The 25352-nt window shown below is 37.4% G+C and overlaps 3 protein-coding genes across 3 annotated transcripts; 1 reads left to right on the top strand and 2 right to left on the bottom strand.

Moving 5' to 3' along the window:
* Positions 1–322: 322 nt before the first annotated feature.
* On the top strand, positions 323–4482 carry LOC104228893 (uncharacterized). The gene is made up of 7 exons (XM_009781440.2): positions 323–714; positions 1093–1255; positions 1455–1655; positions 1754–1999; positions 3316–3463; positions 3609–3837; positions 3935–4482. Exons 1-7 carry the CDS (start codon positions 396–398, stop codon positions 4270–4272), a joined length of 1644 nt encoding a protein of 547 aa, XP_009779742.1. The 5' UTR covers positions 323–395; the 3' UTR covers positions 4273–4482.
* A 4591-nt stretch (positions 4483–9073) lies between these two features.
* On the bottom strand, positions 9074–13240 carry LOC104228894 (uncharacterized). The gene is made up of 3 exons (XM_009781441.2): positions 12838–13240; positions 11364–11633; positions 9074–9274 (listed from the first exon to the last, which is right to left on the bottom strand). Exons 1-3 carry the CDS (start codon positions 13037–13039, stop codon positions 9219–9221), a joined length of 528 nt encoding a protein of 175 aa, XP_009779743.1. The 5' UTR covers positions 13040–13240; the 3' UTR covers positions 9074–9218.
* Positions 13241–14248: 1008 nt separating this feature from the next.
* LOC104228895 (uncharacterized) lies at positions 14249–21515 on the bottom strand. Its single transcript, XM_009781442.2, has 22 exons — positions 21278–21515; positions 20995–21136; positions 20727–20806; positions 20223–20309; positions 20043–20093; positions 19850–19967; positions 19712–19768; positions 19516–19580; positions 19347–19430; positions 19148–19198; positions 18977–19039; positions 18843–18889; positions 18628–18697; positions 18472–18534; positions 18063–18152; positions 17949–17987; positions 17615–17842; positions 17434–17519; positions 16127–16175; positions 15899–15979; positions 15721–15814; positions 14249–14736 (listed from the first exon to the last, which is right to left on the bottom strand). The coding sequence occupies exons 2-22, from the start codon at positions 21110–21112 to the stop codon at positions 14555–14557; spliced, it is 1803 nt and encodes a 600-aa protein (XP_009779744.1). The 5' UTR covers positions 21113–21136; positions 21278–21515; the 3' UTR covers positions 14249–14554.
* Between the last annotated feature and the right edge of the window lie 3837 nt (positions 21516–25352).

Raw genomic sequence — 25352 nt, 5'->3', positions numbered from 1 at the left:
CTACTACTTTCTCTATTCTATTTTATATGATTGTATATCTTTTAGCACATAAAAAAATCATAATTATTATTTATATTTAACATAATTTAAGTAACTTAAAATTATTATTTATTTTTAATGATATAATTTTATAGTCATTCAAACATCATATTTTTAAAGAAAATCTTAAATACGAGTCAGTCAAATAGTTTCCAAAAATATTCATATAAAATAAAAAATGGAAGTACTACTAGAGACTTTAACTGTATAACATGTGGGAGGTAAATAAAGGAAAAAGGAAAAAGAAAAAAGATAATTAAGAAAAGAAAGACTGGATCCTAGGTTCGGGGGTGAAAAGTTAAAGGCTCAAAGCTGGCCAGGGGAGAAGTACGGTATTCATTATTCACTGTGAAGAAATGAGGATCCAGCTGGGATCTCGTCGGAGGCGACTGTCTCTCCACCGCGCACTCGTCGCCACTGCAATTTTCACAGCCATTGGCCTATTGATCCTAACTTTGAGGTCCGTCGATCCATCCACCCAACTCCCAATCACCACCTCTGATTCTGAAAACAGAGATGCTAAGCCAGCTCATACTACAAATCTCCGCTCTGATGCTGCTCAATCACTGAAAACATGCGCTACGGTTGAGGAGATGGGCGAGGTCTTTAGCCGTGGGTTTTCAGAGGAAAGTTACCGAGTCAGGAATATCATTCAAAATCACTTTGCTATTAATGGTACTTATTAACTAACTTCATTTCATTTCATTTTACTATTATCTATTGGATTTGTGAACCACAGTTATGCTTAATTTTTTATCAAATTGCTGGAAGTACTGTTACAGTTTCGGAAAGTTAATTAAGTTATATACACCGACAGTCCGACAGTGCAATCAATCAGTGTAATTTTACCGGTTATGACAAGTTACGGGAAAATTTTATTTTGTGTCTGTCAGTTGTATGAGTAACTTTTTGTGTCACATTTTTGTGGACCCAGATTTCTGTGGATCCAGAAGTGTAAGATTGGGGTCCACAAATCTGTGAGACAAAAAGGAGCCTCATACAACTACAACTAGTACTATCAACGGAAATCATTTCATACTGTCTCCTTTTTAGGTGCTTCGAGAGTCCGAGCGCTTCCGCCAGAGGAGTTCTGCAGGCATGGTTTTGTGTTGGGGAAAGCATCAGAAGCAGGTTTTGGTAATGAGATGTACAAAATCTTAACTGCGGCCGCACTGAGCGTGATGTTGAACCGGTCGTTGATAATTGGGCAAACCAGGCATATATTGGTTCTCTCTCAAGCCTTTCTATTTGTACATATCTAGTTTCGGATTCCATATTTCTAAGTATTTCTCTTATATAAGTGAAGTTCTTTTTCTTCATAATAAATAATACTATGGATTATGCATAGTTTTAGTGGCCTAGTACTCTGGAAATATCTTCTTTACTGTCTAATTTTTGCATTTCGAAAATTTCAGGGGTAGATATCCTTTTGAGGATTTCATCTCTTACTCCAATATTTCCTTTACATTGAAAGAAATCAAGCACCTTTGGAGACAGAATGGTTGTCTGACCAAGTATGGGAGGCATCTCATTATCAGAATTGATGACTTCCAGAAGCCAGCACGAACAAATGTTCTGTGTAGCAATTGGAGGGTTTGGGAACAGCCTATTATCTGGTAAATGAGAATGTCATTCATGATTCTTGTTCTCTACACTCTTCCTAAAATTTTATAAAAGAAAGTAATCATTTCGATGAATGACTTTGTTGGGCCAGGTTCCAGAATACAACAGATGCCGTGGCTGCTCAATTTTTCTTGAAGAATGTACATGATGAGATGAGGATAGCTGCTTCTAATTTGTTTGGAAAACCAGCTGACCTTCACCATAGGCCTAACGTATTTGGGGAGCTAATGAGACTTCTCATATCTCCGTCGGAGAATATTCAACATGCTGTGAACTGGGCACTTAGTGGTGGTGCTGACCCTGATATTGCTCTACACATGCGGATGCTTATGAATAGGTAGTGTAACTTGAAAGTTTATTCTTGCCTCGCCATATAATAGGTCATTACTATATAACTTTCTGATTTTTTATTTTTTTTTAATAAACACTTGCTGAAGTTGAAGGTTTCTGGTAAAAACTAGTAGCTGAAGTAACAATGTCTCAGTTAGATTAAGATAATGTGAAGAAAGTTGAATAGTTTGGTTGGTCTCTTACCAGTATTCTATAGTAGGGTAAAAGCAAATTTATCTATTTAAATCCAGAAAAGAAATGAGTCAAAAGTTGCACAAGTTCTTGATTATACTATTCTATATCCTAAGATATTTAAGCTTCAAATTCGAAGCTGGTTCTTTTACTCGTAGAAGCTCCAGTTTCGTTCTGTGCATAAAGTCCATATGATGCAATAGGCTATCGTAGTTCTACATCTTCTTCCCATTATCTTTCCCAATGCATGAATGAACATAGATTATTTGTCCTCCAGTGCATTGTTTCTGATAGTAGAGTGATTTGCAGTAGATAATCTTCTTTTGATAAGTTGCACAATATATAATCTTTTAAGAGATGTTTGGAAACTAGTGAAGGGAAAAGGAGAGAAAGGGAGGGGAAGTTTGAAATTTTTTTCCCATTGTCTGGTTTGGATGAAGGAAGAGCAAGAATATGAGAGGAAAAATTATTTTCCAAACTGAAGAAAGAAAAGAAAATAACTTTCTTTCATTTCTCTTGTTTCTTTGTGATATTTCTTTTGCTCCTCCTAAAACTAGGGGTTAGTTTTTGTTTCAACAACAAATGGAGCTCAAGATAGCATTGTTGATTTTCTTATTACTTGGTTAAGTTATTGTTCCAAATTATCTCTTCATTTTGAACAGTGAATGCTTGAAGGGAAAAATAGAGCATTTAATGCCTTTACCTATCCAGACCTTATGCTATGTGTGAATTTTCAAGATCTCAGGATCTAGGTAAATATGACCCCACTTCCACTTATCAATAGTTCACTGACTTGCATGGGGTTTTCCTGTTCTATTTCCCTTTTTTTTTTTTGTGTCCATCAGAAAGAAAGTAAAATAGGGAGAAAATTTTCTAGATGAAATTAGTTTATCCTGCCTTGGAATACTTGTAGTTTATTTCAGTGCTACCTTTCCATAACAGAGATTGTAGAAAAAGATTTGATGCTGTACCTTTCCAGTGCATGTGGATCATACATGTAGTGGGGACAGTTGATGTTGTGTATATTTGCAGTTTTTGCAGTATACGATTTTCAGTAGATTGTCAGAAAGAATTAACATGAGCCCGTACTCCGCAGTTAATTATCAACTTTCATCCTTTTTATTTTCTCAGGTCCATTAGAGCAGTTCAAGCAGCTTTCTCTTGCATCAGAAAATCTGTGGAAAATCTGAAATTGACGTCCAAGCCCAGAGTAGTTTTAGTTTCAGATAATCCTTCTCTAGTCAAAGATATTGCTCCAGACTTGAATCAGTTTGCAGAAGTAAGCTGGTTTTTCCAGTTCCCTTGTTGCTGCTTAATCTTTTAAAATAACAGGAAGCACTACTTATCAGAGATCCAACTTGTAGTACTCCAACTTCACAATCTGAAGGAGCTGGGTTGTTGACATGCTTATTTGGTTTTGCTAGGTCCTTCACTTCGATTTCGAAAGCTTTAAAGGAAATATATCTGGCAACTCACATGTTCATACTCTCAATTTTAGAACGAAGGATTGGGGTACAGCACCAAGATGGGTTGCATTTGTTGATTTCTTTCTTGCTTCACGTGCAAAACATGCAGTTGTCTCTGGGGCTCACCGGCGTGTTGGGACCACGTTTGCTCAGCTGGTTGCAGCGTTGGCTGCAGCTAACAGCCTTGGTAACTTTGTAACTTCACAGTGGTTTAATCCCACCCTTTGGTGAATATGTCTTTTTTTTTTTTTTAAATGTTTCTCACTCACATATATATTTCTCAGATGATAGATCCTCTGCTGGATCAAACTTCACCTTCCTCAGTAGCTTCCAGAGTAACTTGCTTGCAGAAGGTCTAAAGAATCAGATTGGTTGGGGGCACGTGTGGAACCGATTTGCTGGTACGTTAAGCTGCCACAACCAATCTAAGCAATGTGCTCATACTCCTATTCTTCCGCCTGCATGGTGGGATGGACTTTGGCAGTCACCTATTCCACGGGATGTACACAGAATGGAAGCATATGGCATCCGCCTTTCTGGTTTTGGGACATTTGATGACAATCAGCTACACTCTTTCTGTAGTTCAAGGAAACAATCTGTGCTTACCGTTCCATTAATTTAGATATGTTGTTAGCCACATTCATTGGGAGATTTCTCCTGGTCATGCTGATTTTATTTTGGCATTGATTTATTTTTTTCCAATTAGTGCGCTACTTGAGCTGATGCATGTCGAATGCTGTTGTATTCCCGAATGGCCGGAACAGATCCTAAAGACCTGGAGTTACTGAATTTAAATTACCAACAACAGTGGCATTAATGTCAAATTCTAAAATATTTGCAGTCGTCCTTATGAATTCTCACTTAAATTTGCTTCATTTGGATCTTCATTCTAATATTAAATAACTTTGGTCTTTTCTTTAAAAAAAATATATTAGATCCTTCTTTATGGTTTCTATTGATATGCACATCTCTAAACAAGCCTGGTTGTCTACGATTCTTCCTCGAACCTGATTTCTATTCATATACACATCTCTAAACAAGCCTGGTTGTCTGTGATTCTTCCTCGAACCTGCGTGAACGTGAATTATCCTGTGCATCAAACTGCCCTTTTTGTGGTATTATCTATATGAATCTTTTACTTACATTGTGTAATGTTTTTGGGATGTTTGTAATTATTTTGAGAGATTGTAGACAGTTTTGCTCCCATATGACTCCACTGGTGCACGAACATGTTGATCCACCAGAAAGCACGTTTTTTTCTTCTGTGTTAGCTAATCTAACAATGGGATTACACCCACGAAGTGTTAACTTTAGATTACAACAGAAAGCTGAACACTTAATACACATTGATATAAAGTAAAAGCAAGCTAGCCTATTTCTATCAACTCATCTTAACAGGAATAACATCTATCCTGAACTCCAAATCTTCAACTGGAATCTCCCTTCAAACTTGCTCCAATCTAATTCAACACATACTTTTGATTAGGGACTTGCTACTCAGAGCGCGATGGAGTGTCCCACTGGTCTAACGACGACGTCTAGTCTAAGTCTTGCGTTGGCGTGTAGCAGCGCCATCGCCTCAGCTCTGTACTCCATCGAATTGCTCAGCAGCAGTATCAGCTTGCTCCCTTATATCCCATTGCATCAAGTTGTCTCTGTAGCCTCCTCGCCTGCTTGCGGTCTCCATTGTCTCGAAAACCCAATATCTTCTTCTCAATGCTTCTTATCCCTATTCCCCTGACGCAGGAACTCATGAATACGTTTCTCCTTGACTACCACCTCAGAAAACATCGCAAACGCCTCCTTCCGGCTTTCTTCTAATACCCGATTTACCCTTGTTCAACTCGGCATAATACTCCCAGCACTTCTCATTCAACTTCAGGTTGCTAATAGGAATATAATCACACACTGGCTTGAAATGCTTCCGATGCTCAGCAATATCACTCTTCATCTTCTCACGCCGCATATTGATTTCTTCTTCTACAGCGGCGATCTCCTCCTCAGCAACTGTCCTAATCTCCTTCACCCCTTGAAGCATCTCATTCCTCTGCAGCTCAAACTTGGCTAACCTATTCACATCCGGAACATCACCACTTAGCCGCCTCTTCATCTTCACTGCAGCAACAAATTTCTGGCCATCCTCTGTTGTCAACCACGTATTCCATGTAGTATTAGCAATATTCTCCAACTTCCTTGCCATCAATATCATCAGGGGTCTTGTTGCGAAAGATTCGTATCAACTTCAAATTCTGATAGGGTAGAAGCCTATTCTCCCTCAAACCCTCCTCAGTAAAGAACTCCTCCGGCACCATTGACTGCCTCATCAAAACCTCCCCCAGCTCCCGAATCTCTTTCATCTCAGCCTTTCTCTTCTTCGTAAACATGCTCCCACTTCCAGTTGCGCAATCTCAAACCAGAACTAAGCCTACGCCTACGCCTACGCCCACGCGTCGTCGTACCTGCAAATTAAAGAGAACAAAAGAATGCCGACTCGATGCAAGTGTTCACCAGTGAAAGATTAATAATCCACTAATGTAGTAAAATTTTCATTACCAGTTGTTAGTGATAATTAAAAAAGTGTCGTCCATTTGTATTCAGGGGTAGAAGGATCTAGGCAGGCCACGTATTGAATGAAAATGTTAAACGTGGAGGATGGGGGGAACAAGTTAGTATAAAAAGAAGCCACATCACCACTCGGAATCAGAACTGTAAGGTCTCTCCAGGTCGCTGGATTCCAAGTCCAGAGTGCTAACCGCTACACCATGAAACCAATTGGTAGTTTGATTTAACTTGAAATTTAAATATCGTTTATTTGACTGATAGTACTAATATATTGTCTCTTGTTGCTCTCTTGAGCCGAGGGTCTCCTGGAAATAGCTTCTCTGCCCCTCGGGGTAGGGGTAAGGTCTGCGTACATATTACCCTCCCCAGACCCCATTTGTGGGATTATACTGGGATGTTGTTGTTGTTTATTTAACTCCCAGCAACCGGCAAAAAGAATACCCCGTCAGTTGAGCCACAATATACTCATGTTAAATTTACTCAATTATAACAATTGAACTCGCAGTTGATTGTCTATGGTCGAACGTCACACATGCCTTAGAATATTTTCTGGTAGTGGCTTTAGGAAATGACATTTTGTATGTAACGTGCTCATTCTGTGTTGCATTTGTTGAATAGTCTCTTAAACTCTCACAGATATTCTCTTACGCTGTGTGTATGTTGGGGGTGGGGTGTCGCTTACTAGGGTAAAACGTTGGCTATCATTTTATACAGCTGGGTTGTTTTACTAGCACCTCGGAGGTCTCCCTCATCAGTTTGTCAGTTGCAGTTTGGTTTAGAATTATTTCTCAAGTTATGTTATTGTTCTTGGAGAATAATATTAGGATCCAGGATTATTCAGTAAAAAAAAAAGATTAGCAAGGTTATTCATTTCATTTTTAGATAGTCACAAACTGGGAGACGGGGTAAGTTACATGAAATAGATTTTCAAATATACGCACGAGCCACATGGAAATAAAGCAAGGGAGCTTCGACAACCTCATTGATAATAGGCTATAATTGCATATTTTAGTCGATTATTGCACTCTAATTTACTGCACTTTAGTTGAGTTTGCGCTTTAATTGCTAGTGTTTTGCACTAATTATGTGTTTTATGCCTTGTAGGTGTGATTCCGAGCTATATAGATGTTATGGAATGAATTTAAGTAATTTGAAGCTTTGAAGTCTGAGTAAAAGCTCAAGGAATTAAGCCGGGATCGTGTTCGGGGGTCAAATTTGATAGTTGAGAACAAACGAAGACTCGATGAGGCATATTGCGTACTGTCTAGTAAAATGCACATAACTTTTTATGGATAACTCCATTTTGGCTCCATAATATATGGTTGGAAAGATAACTCAAAGGGCTACAATTTTCATGTTTTTCTTTTTTCCAAATTCAAAACGGAACAGGATGAAAAACCGCGGTTTCACAGCGACAGCGGCAGAACCGCGGCAGAGTGCAGACGCAGACAATTGAAGAATCAGAGGCCATGTTTGGCCGCGGTTTGACCGCGACCGCGGCAGAACCGCGGCAGGAGGCGGAAATTTCAGGGACTAAAGTGCAAAACACGGGATTTTTAGCCCAAAACCTTATTTTAAACACTAGACTCCGCCCAAGAGAGGCATGTATTGATTTTTAGAGTTTCTTAGGAAGAAAAAACCATTGTGAGAGATCACCCAAAACATCTTTCTTCTTTTCTTTGATTTCTATTGCTAGTTTATGATGAATCTTATCTTAGTTTGTTTACCCATAGTTATGAGTAGCTAAATCTTTTGTCTAAGGTTTTGATGGAACCTATTGGGGGATGAACTTCTTGTTTATGTGAATACAAATTGCTAGTTTCAATCTTTATTTATTCAACTATGTTCTTGTTGTAGTTAATTGACAGGATCCTCAATTAGCTGTGCCTATTTAGTGTGCATAACTCGGGAGAGAGTGCATATTTAGGTTATTGTTGAATAACACCACTCCTAAAGTATAAGAGGAATCTATAACTGCGGGTTTAAAGGCGGGATTAGGGATAACGAAGCCTTGGGTGCAATCTTAAGTGAACTGTGTTAATTAAAGCTAGCTAGTGTATCTCGGGAGAGTGCAATAGTATATTACTGTGATTACTCGGGAGAGATTTATGGTAAGACGAGCGTTCATGATTGATAGAGAAGTGTTGGTACATTTGTATGAAGCATAAACAGAAGGGATTCCATCAATAGGGGAAATCTTTACCTTAGCTTTATCTCCTCATTGTTTACAACCTTAGCGTTTTAGTTTACAGCCTGTTTAATTTACTTGCAATCTTAGTTACTAAAGAAACCATCAACTTGTGACTCAAACATTTGGGAAGCTGGTTCTGAAGAGTTTAGTGAGTCTAAAGATTGTGATTGATAGGTTAACTCTCTGTGGGATACGACTCCGGACTTGTAAACCGGATTATATTTGCAACGACCGCATTGTTTTTTTTATAAGGCATAGTTGGGCGTGATCACTCATATTCGAGTGCGCACAACCTGAATCCATCGCCAATAAAGATATATGATTGTCGAAACTCTTGAATTAGTTTCTGGTTTTTTTCCTTTTGGGGTGACTTGTGAGGAAAATATGAGTCATAGAACGCTCTCTTCCAAGAGGAATCGGAAGAAAATATAACATCGTAGTGCAGGGAGTTTGAATTGAAGTGAGGATTAGTAGTTAAAGTTTCCACTCTGTAGTCATACCTTTGACTTCTGGAGTATATCATATTGGATAATCTTTCTGCTCAACGTAAACGCATGTTTTCATGCAATGTTTGTTCCTGTCAATTTTTGCGTTGAAACAAGTAAATTATACAACTTCACATCTCAAGCACTCTGCAATTCTTACTTAATGGATGCAATAGAAAACCGTATTTTTCCAAAATGTATTAATCTCTTAAAGTCCAGTCCTTGATCGGGAAACAAACATAAAGTATATACTTATCATCTGCAGTAACATAAAACATACACATGATAGTCCATGACTATTCAAGAATGGGTTTATTACATCCGAATCCATCAGGAGCACAAAGTCCTTTCTAGCAATTCTTGCAACTCTCCGCTCTTGTATGCTTCTGTAATAACAGAAAAAAAAAAATGCAACTTGTTAGACTCCAATCAGCATGAATCAGAACTTGAGGCAAACCATGATGAAGGCAGCAGGCATTGAGTGCTCAAATTTTTGTCTTTGCACTGAAGAGATGAAAGCTGAAGTAAATTCCAAAAAACTGAGTATAATACACGCTTGTTATGATAAATTAGCAGTGATCTAACGAGTCAAGATAGTCAAAGTGGAAAGAAGTTGGCCCCAGTTGCATGCTTAGACAGCCAATAAATATCAACATTGAAGGGTGATTGAAAAGATGGAACAGGGAGGTATTCAGTAGAATGGAGATCAACATAGCGACCTCGCTTACAAGTTCTGGAAAGAAAAGAGATGGGAGGGATACTATTGAAGGAGGAGGAGCTCAAAAGAAGGAATTCAAGGTCAAGTCAAAAAATCACTAGTAGTACAGTATAGATTATAGGAGGTGTGATGCAGGCACAAAATATGAGGTGATGAAAAAGGGAGATAATACTACATAGAGATAATAATACATGTTAGATAATAATACATGTTCTTTTAATAGAATGGTAAATGCACATGCAAGTTACGATTTGATTGAAATAATATATATTGATGGCCGAGAACTAGAGAAAGAAGGGGAACTCCAGGAGGGATTAACTTCACAATGCTAGCAATTGTATACTGAGAAAACTAACCATCAGTATTACGACAATACTAAACAATCTTATTCACCACAGGAAGAATGCCCTGATCTGTTCAGATTTGCCTCACATCCAAATTCTAATTGTTCAAGCCGCCACTCTTATAAATCAGAACTGCTGCTTGTGTTTGAAACTCCTTAGAGATTGCAGAGACTAGGGATCGAAATGGTCAAACAACTCATGGTCAGGTTGCAGGTTTTCTAAGTAATATTCTTGGAATTTAATGCACTGATCTATGTCATAACCTTGGAACTAAACACACTGATCTTGACAGAAGGAAAAAGTGATCTTCCCAATGAAATCCTTCTACATTTAATTGGATAGACTGTAGAGGCAGGATGGAAGATGTCCAATATACATGAAAATTCATCTGGAAGACAAAGCCTGCCATGAAGGTAGCCTCCTTTGGGCAGACAATAGGATGGAAGTTGTCACACTCAAGATTATCTAACAAAAAGGGAGAATATGTGGAGCAACGAAACTACATGTTCATGCCCTGGGTAAAATCAGTGAATAACATTTTCAACACTGTGAGGTAGCTAATGATATAGAGAATATGTTTAGACGTCTGCAATGAATGGGTTATGTATAGATAATTCTTGAGTGTCCATCCATATGGAAAAGGTTCCCAGTTAGAAAGACAGTAAACAAATTTTGGGAACACTGGGATAGAATGCCTTTATTTCGTTCTCATTTAGAGTTAATTTAGAGAGATTAAAAGTTTGAGACCTTAAATTGAGCGACTTGAAAGTAATAGAGCAATTTGATAAAAGTATGACAAGGTTAGTAATAGAAATGCAAGACTCAAGAGATAGCAAAGATATTCTTACCCATATTAAACCATAGTTTCAAAAGAATCGAAGAGAAAACAATTTAAAACACTTCAAGAGATCTGAATGACTGGAAAAAGAACTAGCTTAGCAGTTGAGTGTTGGGAAAGAGAAGACATGATCAACAAGGTGAACCATTTGGCTTAGGAGGTTGTTCTTACAATCTCCAAACTATTATGTAGTAGTTATGTTTGATCTTCACAGCAACAAAGTGCCCAATCCCAGAGTTCAAGAATTATGATAATTTATCGTGAACAAAATTCCAACTTGACAGTAGTTCATCAAAATAGCAAACAACCAGGAAAGTAAGAACTATTCACTAAACCTACAAGTTTGTCAATAAAATCTAAAAGGAAACAAGAAATTCCTTCTTGAGAGACCAAGGTCTGAATCCCGGCAAACACAAAAACAACTAGGTAATTTCTTCCCATTTGCCTAAGCATGGGCAATGTTACTTGATACTTGTGCTAGTGCGAAGCTTGTACACGAGAATAGTCGAGGAGAGTGCATGCTCAAAAATTAAGTTTTCTTTTACGCATATCAAAGTATCAATTTGTATACCTACCTACAGTGATGTCACAGCCACCAAAGAACTCCCCATCAATGTAGAGTTGTGGAAAAGTTGGCCAACTGGAATACTCCTTCAATCCTTGACGAAGTGCTTCATTTTCAAGGATATTTATTGTCTCGAAGGGTGCATTTAGCGATTTTAATATCTGCACAACGGTATTTGAGAATCCGCATTGTGGAAAGTCCTTGGTACCCTTCATGAACAGCACAATTTTTTGTGATGTGACAACCTTATCCAGTGTATCCTTCAAGTTAGGATTCAGAGCTACAGGAACATGAAGGTGCATCCAAACACATGTCAGCAATTCTTAATTCTTTGAAGCTAAGAAATTAAAGAATACAGAGACTAATTGATAAATTCCCCAAGTATTAGAAGAGAGAAATATAAAAACATTGATAGACAAAGGCTAAATGAAAAAAAGGACTCCCTTGTGTATATCAGAAGTTTACAAGAAAAAAGATGCACACAACCTGGAGCAGCCAAAAGGTCTGAGGTTAACAGGTTTCTCTATGTCACTTATTTGCAGGCATAAATCGAAAATTGTAAATTTTATCTGGGTGCTTTACTAAAAAGCATCGAGCAAGCATCTATGCCGCCAAAGCCTGATTGAAAGGATGTCATTCACCGAAGGTTTCTTTTCAACAAGACCATCCTTAACATCACAACTCTTCTCAATGACCTACAAACAATGCCAATACAGAGGACGTACAATATCCTCGAATAATATCTACTTTCATCTAGATCTTGCTTTACAAATTGCCTCTTCTAGCAATCAAGTATCTTCTACTAAGTGAGCTTCTACTAACAAAGAGAATACTAACAACCTTGGTGGTATTTAATGTACCTTGCACAAAACTTTTAAGCTTTCTCTCCACCTCTGAGACTAACCTCCCCACCTCGCAGGACTGGTAAGAACGTAAATCGATTTAGCCAAGTATTTATACTTGGGATCTCGATCTATGAATGCTTATAAAAATGAGTGACTTACTAAGCTATTTACTTTGTTTGCATTGATGATAAGAATTACATCATTAACCGCTATTTGAATCTAACAAGTCATTCTTAGAAAACAAAACGATCCCAAATTGTGCGTAAGATCATGGTTTAGATAAGCCAATCAACAGATACTATAACTTACTACTAATTAAAACGCAATTAATTCAAGTCACAAAAAGCAACCTGCCAGGAAGAGGCATAGATTTGCCCTCTTGATTTAGTATCTAAATTTCACCAGAATTATCTGACATTACCATGTACTAACTTCCAACACCATCAGAAAATTAAACTTCTCCCTAATTAAACCAGAGGCTTATACACAAATTCACTCAACTACACAAACAAACACAGAAGAAATAAACACATAAAGAGAGTTCTCCAAATTCGATTTTATTGAGAAATAAGTAGGACTACCTACACAGATTTAAAACCCTAATAAACTACTATTATAAGAAATTAAGAATCCATTTACCAGATAGGCAACGAACAGATCTTAACCGTCCGTCCCGGTTTCCGGTAGCAATTGAGATAGTGGGAATGTTCGAGAACCGAAGAGCACGGGCGAAAGGAGTAGTAGGGAGCGGTAGAGAAACATCCGCCGTGCGTGACTCAGCTCTAATGGATGGTGAAGTCCTGAAAAGCTGAGATTGAAGAGCAGGAATTGCGAGCGACATGGTCAATGCTTCTCACTTCCTGTGATGAACGGTGCTACTCCAATATTTAATCAAACAGCCAGCTGCTCCTAACCTTAGATTTACCTTCAGAGGACCCACCATACAAATGCTGTAACCTACAGGGTAGGAGTAAGTTTTAAATCAATCAAGTAATTGATCCTTATTCTTGTTCATAAATAACTCAAACATTCAACAAAGTATGCACCAGACTTCTTGTTCACATGGCTTAATATTATATCAATTTTTAAAAATTATGTACATAATATTTAATTTTGTGGAGAGACCATGAGTTTATGTGCGCCATAATCTTCCTATAAATTATATTATATCAATTTTTAAAAAAAATATACATAAAATAATTTATTTTACCGAGAGACCATGAATTCATGTGCCACATAATCTCCCTATAAATTCGCCCCGAGTATGATACTACTACTACTGGGACAAAACGTCAACGGTTAGTTATATGAATCTTCAACAATCATTTCATTTTGTATTTGTTAATGTCTTTTAGGATAGAATTAAAGGTTCTATAAAATTATGGATTCCATAATTCTCAAATTATTCCTACGCTGATATATAGTAGTAATTTTAACTAAATTAAAAATACTCATGCCAAACATTGATCTGCAATAATAACTATATATCTCAATCTCAACAAAATTGGTATTAGCCTATATGACCAGTTTGTTTCACTGAATCAGATTCTTCCTTGTACTGATTCTAAATGATTGCAAGTCTTGTTGACACAATTTCTCTCTTCACGAGTTTTGATCTACATTTTTCCTTTGGAAGTACATGAACAGTTATTTTTCCCTGTGTCACTTAGTGTGTCAAGTTTAATCATTGCTAATTTTGTCTAATTTGTATACACAATGAGATTTTGAGTGGCCGCATCTGTTAAGGGCTCTTTTAGTGCTAGGGATGATTTGAAGGAAGCAATAATTTGCATCATGAGAAGAAACACTTACACTTGAAGGTCATATGAATAGTAAGAAGTAAGAACATAGAAGAAGATTAAAGGAATTGAAAACTTTAGTAAGAGCTTACTCTTGCTCCAACAACCTGAATCACTGTGACATTTGTTTGGAAGAAACACGTAATTTTGGGGGAGAGAATTTAATAAGTTTCCAGCCTCTAGATTTTAAAGGTCTATTTGTCCAAATTTGTGCGAGATAATTGTTATATGGAAAATCAAACACCTGTTGGTTTCTTCTGGTCTTCAAAATATCACTAAATACATAAAGGTATTGTCCACAGTACACTTTCACTTTTTCTGCAGTTCTAGATAAACTTTTACCTTTCAAAATTGATGCCTAAAATTTAACTTGCTGCCGCAACAACTCCGTATAAAAGACTGGAACCCAGCTCTATCTCTAACTAACCTTAACTAGAGAAGCTGTAAAACCTAATGCACTCGCGTGGCTATACATATCAAATGAAAGAACGGCACTAGCAAAATTTGATTGATAAAGATCAAAAGGCCATCAATCAGCAAAGTGTGATACTGTTTCCTTAGACATGTACACCATTCCCGTTGCAATAAATCCCATCAAAAGATCCATTACCATTAGCAGTTGTTCCATTTCCAACTCGATGAACATTTTCCACTGATGTACCATTGGTAAATCCATTAGTCACTGCTTCACCCTTCTTCAAAAGAGATTCGAGCTGCCCACATGCTGCAGCAATAAGCCCTATTCAGAAAAATAAGAATTAGATCATAATGAGGAGCACAATAACTAGTGATAAGCAAGAAAGTAAACCGGCAAAACCAACTCTTTCTTTGAAGTAGAAACCAAAATGTCGTGGATATTTCTCACTCCAAGGTTGAAATTTGTTTATTTCACCACAGATTCAGGCAGAAACAAAGTGCCAAACACACTTTGAACGTTGGTCACAGTGAATGGAGCGGAGTGAACCAATCAGAACCTGGACTTTAAGGTGTAATTTTTTGTTTGATCTGCGACTTCTAGACTTGGGAAACACATTTACAGCCTTCACAAAAGAATGAGGCTTGCAAGACTGCTAGTTGTGGACAGCATACTCAACATAGAGCCTAAGTTAAAGAAACTAGTTTTTTTTTTTCTCCAAAATCTAGTGGCATAGGAGTCGGTCATAATTCATCTTATTAAAAATGGGTACCCAACCAGATGCTCTACACAAAAGCAGCTCCCATGCAAAATACTTTTGTTCTGTAAGGATGAACAACCATGCAAAATAAAAATTGGTCAAAGTTCTATCCTTTCAACAAAGCTGATGCTGACATATAGAAGAACAAGATTCATGAAGTCAACTAGTTAAAGAAAGCAAACTAGAACTGACTTGACCGATGTAGTGCAGCAAGGTCAGAAGGTTTTAATGTGTCTCCCAAGACCAAGAAAACAAAAGACAATGCTCGAGAACTACTACTCATAACATTAGCTGTTGAACTTGCACCGCCAGTCGCCAGAAAAATCTTCATTCACTTAATTTCTTCAAACAAAGTACCAATCTTTAGTTTTAGGTCTACAAATTAAACAATCTAAGACGTGAACATTGACTTTTTTGGATTAACTAAAAGCCAGCCAGATAAAATGTGAAATGCAAGTCCAAATGTTAAAATGCCACTTCAAAAGTTCCAATGCGAGCATGAGTTATTTTGCTGGCTATGAACAGAAGTTTAAAGCAGGGAGGAATACCTAAGAACACGGCAGACGGTTTTCCTGGCCTTGATTTAAATTCAGGATGAAATTGGACGCCAATAAAGTAAGGGTGATTAGGCAGCTCGACAATCTGTAGAGGAAATAGAAAATTAAACCAACAACAATAATACAAGTATCTATCATGACTTAATAATTCAATTATACAAAGGTTCACCTCCATGCGGCGACCACTTTCATCTTTGCCGGTGAAAGAAAGACCAGCATCTTCAAATTGTTGCACCATATCAGGATTCACCTAAGTAGCACAAGACAAGTTTTTAGCATACATACCAAATAAAGATATCACATCTTATGGTCCACATAAAATTATAGCATTCCACCTAGGTGTGCTATAGCTACCCCATAGTTCCAAAACTTAGAAGAAGAAGAAAAAGCATCAAACCTCATATCTATGTCGGTGCCTCTCATCTAAAAAGCTCTGGTTGCCATATCTGAGAAAGATATAGTTTAGCCACTTGGTAATATAAATAGGAAAAGTCCTCCGGAGTGGCTTCAGATCATTACATAGCAAAGTCCGTCATTATGTGTAAATTAAAAAGATCCCTTCTCCAAAAAGAATCAAAAAAAGAAGGGGGCCAAAACCAGCTTCCTTTGCAGGTCTTTCTTATAGAAGATCAACAGGCAGTCTAATCTTTACAAGTTAAAATAAAAACATTCAGAAAGGTGACGTCACAATAGACTGTGATTGAGCAATCATTCTTCAGGAGGACAGAGCACACATAAAGCTAAACATGCACAAAGTAATAAGTAGTATAATCGCGTAAATTCATGTGCTATTGCAAGATCATATGGTGAGAAATGCAGGAACCATGTTGGAATATTTTATCTCAAACATTACAAATGCAACATACATCTCGGGCCTTCAAATTGTTTGGCACTCCTCCCTTTGTTTGACAATCCCAAAAGATTGAGATTTTTCTATGATTAGAAAATATTTAATTTTACATATAAAATTCTGTTACCTTCTCTAGAAAAAGTATTCCCTGTGTCCCAATTTGTTTGGCACTCCCTTCGTTTGACAATCCCAAAAGATTGAGATTTTTCTACAATTAGAAAATATTTAATTTTACATTTCCATTGCTGTTGACATGACTTGTTGAAGGTCCGCTAACTACCAAACATATACATTACCAAGGGTACTCTTTGGGTATTTTACGCATAGCTTATGTGTCAAAGCTCTTGTTTTCCTTCTTAAACCCTATTTCCATTTAAATATACACCAGAAAATTGGCATGGAATACATAATAAATGATGATGTCTCATTCATACTTTAATGTTGCTAGCTTGCGTAAGGGATAATATGGAATTGATGCTAACTTTAGTAATCTTTTAGATTGAATGTCCTATTTCAGTACATACATCATATGGCCAGTTGAGAAAAACATTACATCAAGAAGAACTCGAACTTCCTCCCAGTTTATTAAAGATCAAACTTTCAAGTTTCAACTTCTACACCCCAAATAGAAACAACCCATAGCTCCACCAAGTTAAACATAGACACAAATAGCAGCATGTTAAGAAATTGTTCTGTGGTGCTCATCTGCTTATCTTTTAAGAGATTGTTCCATCGTGCTACTGCTTATCTTTCTTTTGCATGTACTAAAAGTATATCTTTCCGGCAGGTCAATTAAAACTACTACTTCCATTCTCCTGCCTAGGCAATGAGGTTGGAGGAAAAGAAGTACTTACAGTTTTGCAGATTTAGAATCTCTGACTTGAAAATATGTTCTTCTTGATCCTAGACGCATGGTACCACCCATATGTGTTTTTGAACCCTGCAAACATGGTTTACAGATTACTATTGCCGCAACTAAAAATAAAACCAAAAATATAGGAAAACCGTGATGAAAGGGAAGTATCAGAACTTAACCTCCGGCATAAATATTACACAAGGATTCTGAGTGTTGGAATCAAACTCCGTACTGTTCGCATCTTGCAATCCAAGAATGGATCTAGCATACTCGATAACAGCAATTTGCATGCCTAGACATATGCCAAGGAAAGGAATCCTGTTTTCACGGGCATATTTGGCAGCAAGTATTTTACCCTCCACACCTCTATCGCCAAATCCTCCGGGAACTAGTACAGCATCAGCCCCCTATCAGCATGACGACTTTGTCAGAATCATATCTATGAGATTAAGTAGGGGCGCTAAAGAGTGAGTTTGCCTATCATATGATCTTGAGAAACTACACCATACAGACCTTCAACAAATTCCAAGAACTTCTATAATTTTCAGGATTCTGCAATTAAGAATATAAGTCAGCTTTCGACATACAAGATATAAAGCAAGGAAACAAAGATGGACACAAAATTACCTCTTTGGCAGTTTCATCTTCAAGGTCACTGGCTGGAACCCAATCTACAATAAGTTTCCTGCGGCAAGCTACAGAGGAATGCAAAAGAGCCTGAAAGGACAGATTATATATCAAACAGACAGTTATTAGCTCTATGAGAGAAAGAATATGATTTTAAAAGACATACGTCAAACAAACAGCAATATCATAAAACGTGTAGAAAAATTGAAACGAGAAGGGCATTAGAGCAGAGGATATATGTCGATTATGATCCATTGAAGAACAGCTTTATTGTGCGCTGGAAAAGTGAAAGGTACTTGAAGGGTTAACAATATCAAATTTAAAAACAGCCACATGAGTACATAAGTGCAAGTAAAAAAGTTCCAGTTGATCTATATTTGACTTGAGAACGGTTTAGATGAGATATCACCTTCAGTACAGAGAGATAGGAATCTGAAAGTCCTGTGTATTTCCCCACCATGGCAACTCGAACCTGTATGGATGACAAATTATGGAAGGTTTAAGGATGATAGAAAGACAAACTCCAAAAGGAAAAGAAACATAATGTATATGTCCTAGAACCTACTGGCTCATGTAGCATGTCACAAAGTTCGGCCCGAGATGTCCATTCTCCCAAGGCAGGCTCCCTAGCAACTCTATCAATGAAAAATCAAATATTTTACCATACAACTATATAAAAAATGTCACAAAATGATATGCAGAACACTGATCAAAGATTACAGGCCATCAATGTACATAACAGAAATGAAAGACATTTGGAGTGGAGCTCATCAGACTAACCCTTCAAGGTTCAGGACTTTCAGAATCGCTTCATGGGCCTTCTGATCCTGGTCCAATGAAGAAAAGTAATTCGTCTTGAAACTCAGAGTGAACTTTAGCAAATATATCAAAATAAGAGTACCAACACCACTCACTCTTAAAAGCAAAGGCACACGCCAAATGTTCGAGACATCGTAAAGAGTGATGATATTATCTACCTGGAAACCAAGGCACACAGAACCTTAGCACCATGGAATAATAAATTTGGTGGCCCAAATAAGATTTGGGTGTATGAAGATACAGATTTTAAAACATAATATTAATACCGGAACATGGCAAAAACGGGAAAGTTTCTCCTTCACATTATCCTCAAGTGCCTGAATAAGATAACGAACTTCAAAAGATGAACTTGACAAACCTGAACTTATAAAGAAATACATGGATAGATAGATGATGAAAACCCTAATATATATATATATATATATATATATATATATATATAGGGGGAGAGAGAGAGAGAGAGACCGTTGTGCTACGGCAGGCTATAATATTTGGTGTCAGTCCCAGGCTTCTTAAACCCCTTACACTGTGTTGAGTTGGCTTTGTTTTCTGAATATCAAAAACAGCTTTAGTACTCACCCTACTAGTTACTTTAATGGGAAAGGTTAATGTAAACACTTTGATTAGAAGCTACCTGCTCACCAACTACATTCAAAACGGGCACAAGGCTGACATGTATCAAGCAAAAATTTCCAGCACCTAAGAAGCAAAAAATTGAAAGATGTTGATAGCATTATAGTGCTAAGCTCAACATTTGCATTTTCCTAAGGCACAAAAGAGAATTAATTATGTGTGATCTCAAGAATTTAAACTCGGACTTGGAACCTTACCTACACGATATGAGAATTGTCCTAAAGCTTCAATGAATGGCATAGATTCAATATCTCCTGCACCAGGGTCAATTACTTTGAGAAAACTGATTTACAAACAACTTATCCTGCCAGTTGCCAAACATCATTTGAGCATACCTATAGTTCCACCCAGTTCTATGACACAAACATCAGCTGGACCATCCTCTCCATCAACTGGTATGACAGCCACACGTTCAATCCACTCTTGAATGGCATCTGTAATGTGAGGGACAACCTAAACAAGTGGGCAGATAGTAAGACGGTAACTAAAGGTAGAGATGAAAATATGTATTCTGGAACAGTGACAAACCTGAACTGTCTTCCCCAAATAATCTCCTTTTCTCTCCTTATCAGTAACAGACTGAAAACCAAAATTCAAGCAGTTTCTCAAGCTGAACATTTTCCATTCATGGATTTCATTATATGAATTTTGATAGAGCATGAATCAATCATCTCAATGCGAGAACTTTTCTGATTTTTGACAACATACCTGGTAAATTTTTCCAGTAGTTATATTGTTGTCACGTGTCAACTTAATATCCAGAAAACGCTCGTAGTTTCCAAGGTCTAGGTCTACCTACAAAAGCAAAGAAAAAAAAACCATGATCTTAATGGCATCAACACTAATAATTCCACTTTATCCTTCCTGCATGCTAAATAAATGTTGTTTTCTCCAAATACAAAACGGAGCAACTTCCCACCAAAATCTGTGAACTCTGGAAGTTTTGCCCCTCAATGAAGAGTACAAGCTAAGGGAAACACAATGAGAGCATTCACTTGCCATCAGAAAATTAAGTAACATGTTTAGCTTAACTCTAAAAAGTCCATATCATTAAAAAGTTTAAACGTTTTATTTTTCGAACAGGTAAGTACATTAATAAGTTCAAAGTTTGAAGAACTTGTTCCAGCTCTGACCATATCGCCTCACCTCTACAGAAATTTAGAGGGGAAACAATGTTTAATGAGTTGTTAATACGAGAGATTCTTGTCTAACCTCTCCACCATCATCCAAGACGAATACTTCTCCGTGCTCGAAGGGAGACATTGTTCCAGCATCAGTGTTCAAATAAGGATCTGAACAGGGGCAATATGGTGAAAAATGAGGACACAAGCGGACAGTTTATATAACTTCATTTCAAACAAACGAAAAAATATGTATGCTCAAAAAAAAAAAAAAAAGTAAAATATGCATTTCATAACTAGTTGAAAGGTAAAAAAATGCATTTTATAAAAGAAGGCAGAAGGATAGTGTGAGCAGAGACCAATTTTAATGGAAGTAACGCGAAGACCGCAGGCCTTAAGGATGAGACCGATACTGCTGGCAGTGACTCCTTTGCCAAGCCCACTAACCACTCCTCCAGTTACCAACACGTATTTCATCTCTGATTATTCACCTCCTCAATCCTATTAGTGGAATTTAATGAACAATAACACTATTTAGCAACTGTACTCGGCGAACAAAATGCACACGCCGAAAAATGTAACGTTTTGCGTCTTAGAAAAATTAGTAGTATATGGCAAGTCAATATATGGCAATTAGCTTACCCAGTAAGGCGCTGTTGAGGTTTACCCGCTAGCAACTTCTCCGATTGAGTCCAAAACTCAACCTTAGCTGAGACAAGAAGAGAATGAGCGAAATATAAGAAGGCAGGGAATGAAAAGAACTGGGAATGGTAGGAGAGGATGGTGGTGGAAACTTGTTTAGGTGTGAAGAAGAAGAAGAAAAAGCGATGGCGGCTTTATGCAGTGTTATATATGTGAGGGTGAAAGGGAGGATTCCCCTAGGTTCAAATTCTAAAAAAAGAAAAAGAAAAAGATCCTAAAATACCTTTGAAATTATCCATAACCTCTGTCAAAAGTTTTGTTTTTAACATATGTCCCTTATTTCCAACTCAGCAAACGGAAATATACCTTTTCACGTGTCCCTTATTTACAACAATTCAGCAAATAGAAATATAATATTTATGTGAGAAATCTTCTTGTTGAGTAGAATAGAACATTCAGCTGATAATCTATTGCTGCTATCACTACTGCTCTTAAAAGTTATTAGTACATGAAAAAGGAACAAGGTTAAATTTACCCATGTACTTTGCAAAATAGTTTAAATACTCAACGAAATTGGTGGCCTAAAGCCGAACATTAAGAATAGGTCCGATTATTTATTTAATAAAATCGTATATATTTATGATTTTTTTTTGGTTATGTAATAATAGTTTTATGGACCATCTTGTAGATATTTTGGCCCTTCACTCGGTTACCTCTAGCTTCTACCATTGAAGATATCTAGTAACTCTGTTCACCAAGGTTTCGAATTCTTTTTATGAGAAATATCCGTAGTTAAGAAAATGTTCTTATAAGTTCCCAGCATCTAATGATCGTAATTTTTACTACTAAAGTAGATTTTAAAATAATTTTATACATTTGAAAAAGATCAAGCTTATTTGAATTTAAAAAAATGACTTGATCTACTCTTTATAGGAAATAATTTATTTTAAATTATAAGAGATTTTGTTTTTATTTTTTATTATCAATGTCATCATCAAACTGTTATTTTGCCATATTGTATGTTTATTATAAAATTCAAGTATTTATCCTAATAACCTCCATTTTTTCTAAATAACTTCTATATCCAAAAAGAAAAACATAAATTTAGTATCTTTTTCTAATAATTTTAATAATAAAAATTAACTAATAATAAAATTGGGGCCTTCAATTAGGGGGGCCTAAAGCAATTGTTTTAGCTATCTCCCCTTGGGGCGGCACTGAATATGCTCTCTGTTAATAGTTGGGGTCGATAATATACTTGCCATTACAAAATTAGCCTATATTGACCCCAACTATTAATGAAGTACATATCTAGACCATTTTATAAAGTACAAGGACAAATTTAATCCTTTTCCCAAATGAAAACCTCTCTTGTCATCTAGAAAACGGTATTGATTTTAGCCCCTTCAAATCGTAATATTTTTGTGTTCTCCTTAATTTTCTATTCCCCAAAGCTACGTTTCTCTCTTTACGATCAAATGAATAGGACATCCGCTCTATTACTAATTGTTAAACAAAATTAAGTAGTAAAAGATTTATAATGCTCAAAAAGAAATATTCAGTAACCCATTTCTTATGTTCCTTCTCCGATATTTTAAAAAAATATCATGGCAACAAATCCATAAGTGGTGTTTGACCAAAAGGTTTTAACCCTTTTTGTTAAACTAATTAAATAAAAATTTATGAGATAAATCCTAATCAGAGATAATTTATTCTAGATCTGAGATAGAAGACAATAATAAACAAGCATAACTGAAAGTAAAATATGATTACAGTCACGATTTGATTCCATAGTGTAGGAAAAGGAAGATGACTCCCAATATATCAAATGATGACGAAGAATACACAAAGGAAAAGAGTCACCATTCTTGAACAAAATAGACTTTCGTACACTTGATAAAGTTGAACTACAGACGACTGTCAGGATCTTGAGATTTGTATCCCCTTTGGTGAAGAGCCTGAGAGGATGGAACATCTTCTCCTTCAGAAAGATGTATGTGTTTGTATGTGTTCCCATCATCCCCCCTTTCTATTACTCTCTCTCGTGATATTTATACAAAGCATTTTTCTTACCCAGCGGTCCTTAACCGGAGTACCTAAGTTCTTGGAATATCCCGTAGAGTATTCATCTAAAATGTCTAAGTGTTGAACTAGCTGTTCGGGCCGAACTGAGTGCTCGACCTCGACCGTAGCTGAATCATTCGCTGGTATATTTCTTCATGCACGTGACTTCGACTTGGTTGAATCCTGGTTGTTCTTCTTTAAGTAGAATTCTTTTTATCAGATTTTGACCTATACAGTTAGTCCATCTGCCTGTTGGGGTCGTCTTTGAACGAGCTCGATGGGCGGACACCATCAGTTTGCGAGTTGAGAAATTTAAGCATCTGGATTGAGGGACGAACCCTTCATAGCAAGATGACGATGTGATGCTTCGAGAGCCATACCTGACCGTTACGTCAGTTTGAAATGACGTCAATTTGCCATGTGTTATTATGGCGCACGTTCCGTATACGTTATGTCGTTTCCTGCGCCTCTTCTGTTTTAGAGTTAATGTGGCGGCGTTTGGTTTTCCCGCTCAGGGTGCTTGTATTCTTATAAATAGAGAAGAGATCTTCTCGTTTGGGTTGCTGTGTTTTCTATAAGTTATTCGAAAAACTCCAGGCTTTTTTCCCTCCCTCTTCTACGTCTCCATCTCTCTTCTTTTGAAGTTTCTTGCCATTGTTACCCCCTCCACCTTAGCACTTCTCATCTGCATAATCAAAGAAAACATGGCTAGTGCACCTTCTAACTCTGATAGAGCTGCCGGCGCCGCCGCATCGGAAACTGATATACCCTTTCATGAAGAAGGGGTAGTCATGGCGGAAGATGAGAATTTCCCCACTTGATGAAATAATTCCACGTTCGGGGAAGACCGGGACTGATTTCAAGAACTTTCCTGACGGTGAGCCTGAACCCGTTGTTTCCCAAATAGATGTTGCGGCACTCGCTGCACTTAAGGCGAAATGGAGGATTCCTGACTACGTCGAACTCATACCTGCGGGCAACGACGTCGTGCAAATACATCGCCTAGGGTATTGCGCGTTCTACGCGTACCCATTCGTTATTGGTTACACACTTCCCCCTCCTTCCCTGGCGGAGGACTTCTATTGCTATAATGGGGTGTGACCGGCTCAGCTCCCTCCTTATATATACAAACTCTTCCTCATGCTTACCAGGTACATGGAACTGGCTGGCCGGGGGATTTCTCTCTGTCACTTGCTTTACCTCTTCGTACCCAGTTTTTGCAAGGGTACTATGATACATCTTAGTCACCGCGGGACCAGAGTCTTGGTGGTGAAGATGGATGATAAGACTAATCGCCGCTTTTGGGAGAATGTCACGACCCATGTTCTCCCTCCGTGAACTGTCGTGATGACACTTAGTCTCTACGACTAGGTAAGCCTAACAATTTGCGGAAAAAAGAATTTAAAAATACAACTAGCCATCTAACAGGTAAATATAGATAAAGTGTTTTAAAATGCCTCTCGGCATATACAATAATAACACTCTCAACCAATAATAACACCCCCAAAACCCGAAATCTCATGAATCACAAACTAGAGAAAATATATAGTGTTCTAACTCCAGAAGTCTAAACAAAAGTAATTACAGAAGGTCTACAACTAAAAGAAGAATAGAGAGGGACTTCTCGGTCTGCGGACGTGGCAGATATACCTCGAAGTCTCTGAAATCACCTCGTCTCACTGATAGTATTGCTGAGCAGAAGAACCTGGATCTGCACACGAAAAACATGTGCAGGAAAGGGCATGAGTACATCACAACAGTACCTAGTAAGTGCCAAGCCTAACCTCGGTCGAGTAGTGACGAGGAAGGTCAGGGCCCTACTGGTTATATATATATATATATATATATATATATATAACAAGGTAAAAATAGTATGGAATGTGACAGTATAATTAAGATACGAACAATCGATAAAGAATAAAGTCACAGAAAGAAACAACTCAGTACACAGAGATAGCAACAGAGGATCTCCTAGGATATCGTCCCGTAGTCCTAAACAAAAATGCGTAAA

Source organism: Nicotiana sylvestris, chromosome 2, assembly GCF_000393655.2.
Source record: "Nicotiana sylvestris chromosome 2, ASM39365v2, whole genome shotgun sequence".
Classification (NCBI taxonomy): domain Eukaryota; kingdom Viridiplantae; phylum Streptophyta; class Magnoliopsida; order Solanales; family Solanaceae; genus Nicotiana; species Nicotiana sylvestris.
Note: the sequence above shows the minus strand (reverse complement) of the source record. Positions and strands in the feature narration are given on the sequence as shown.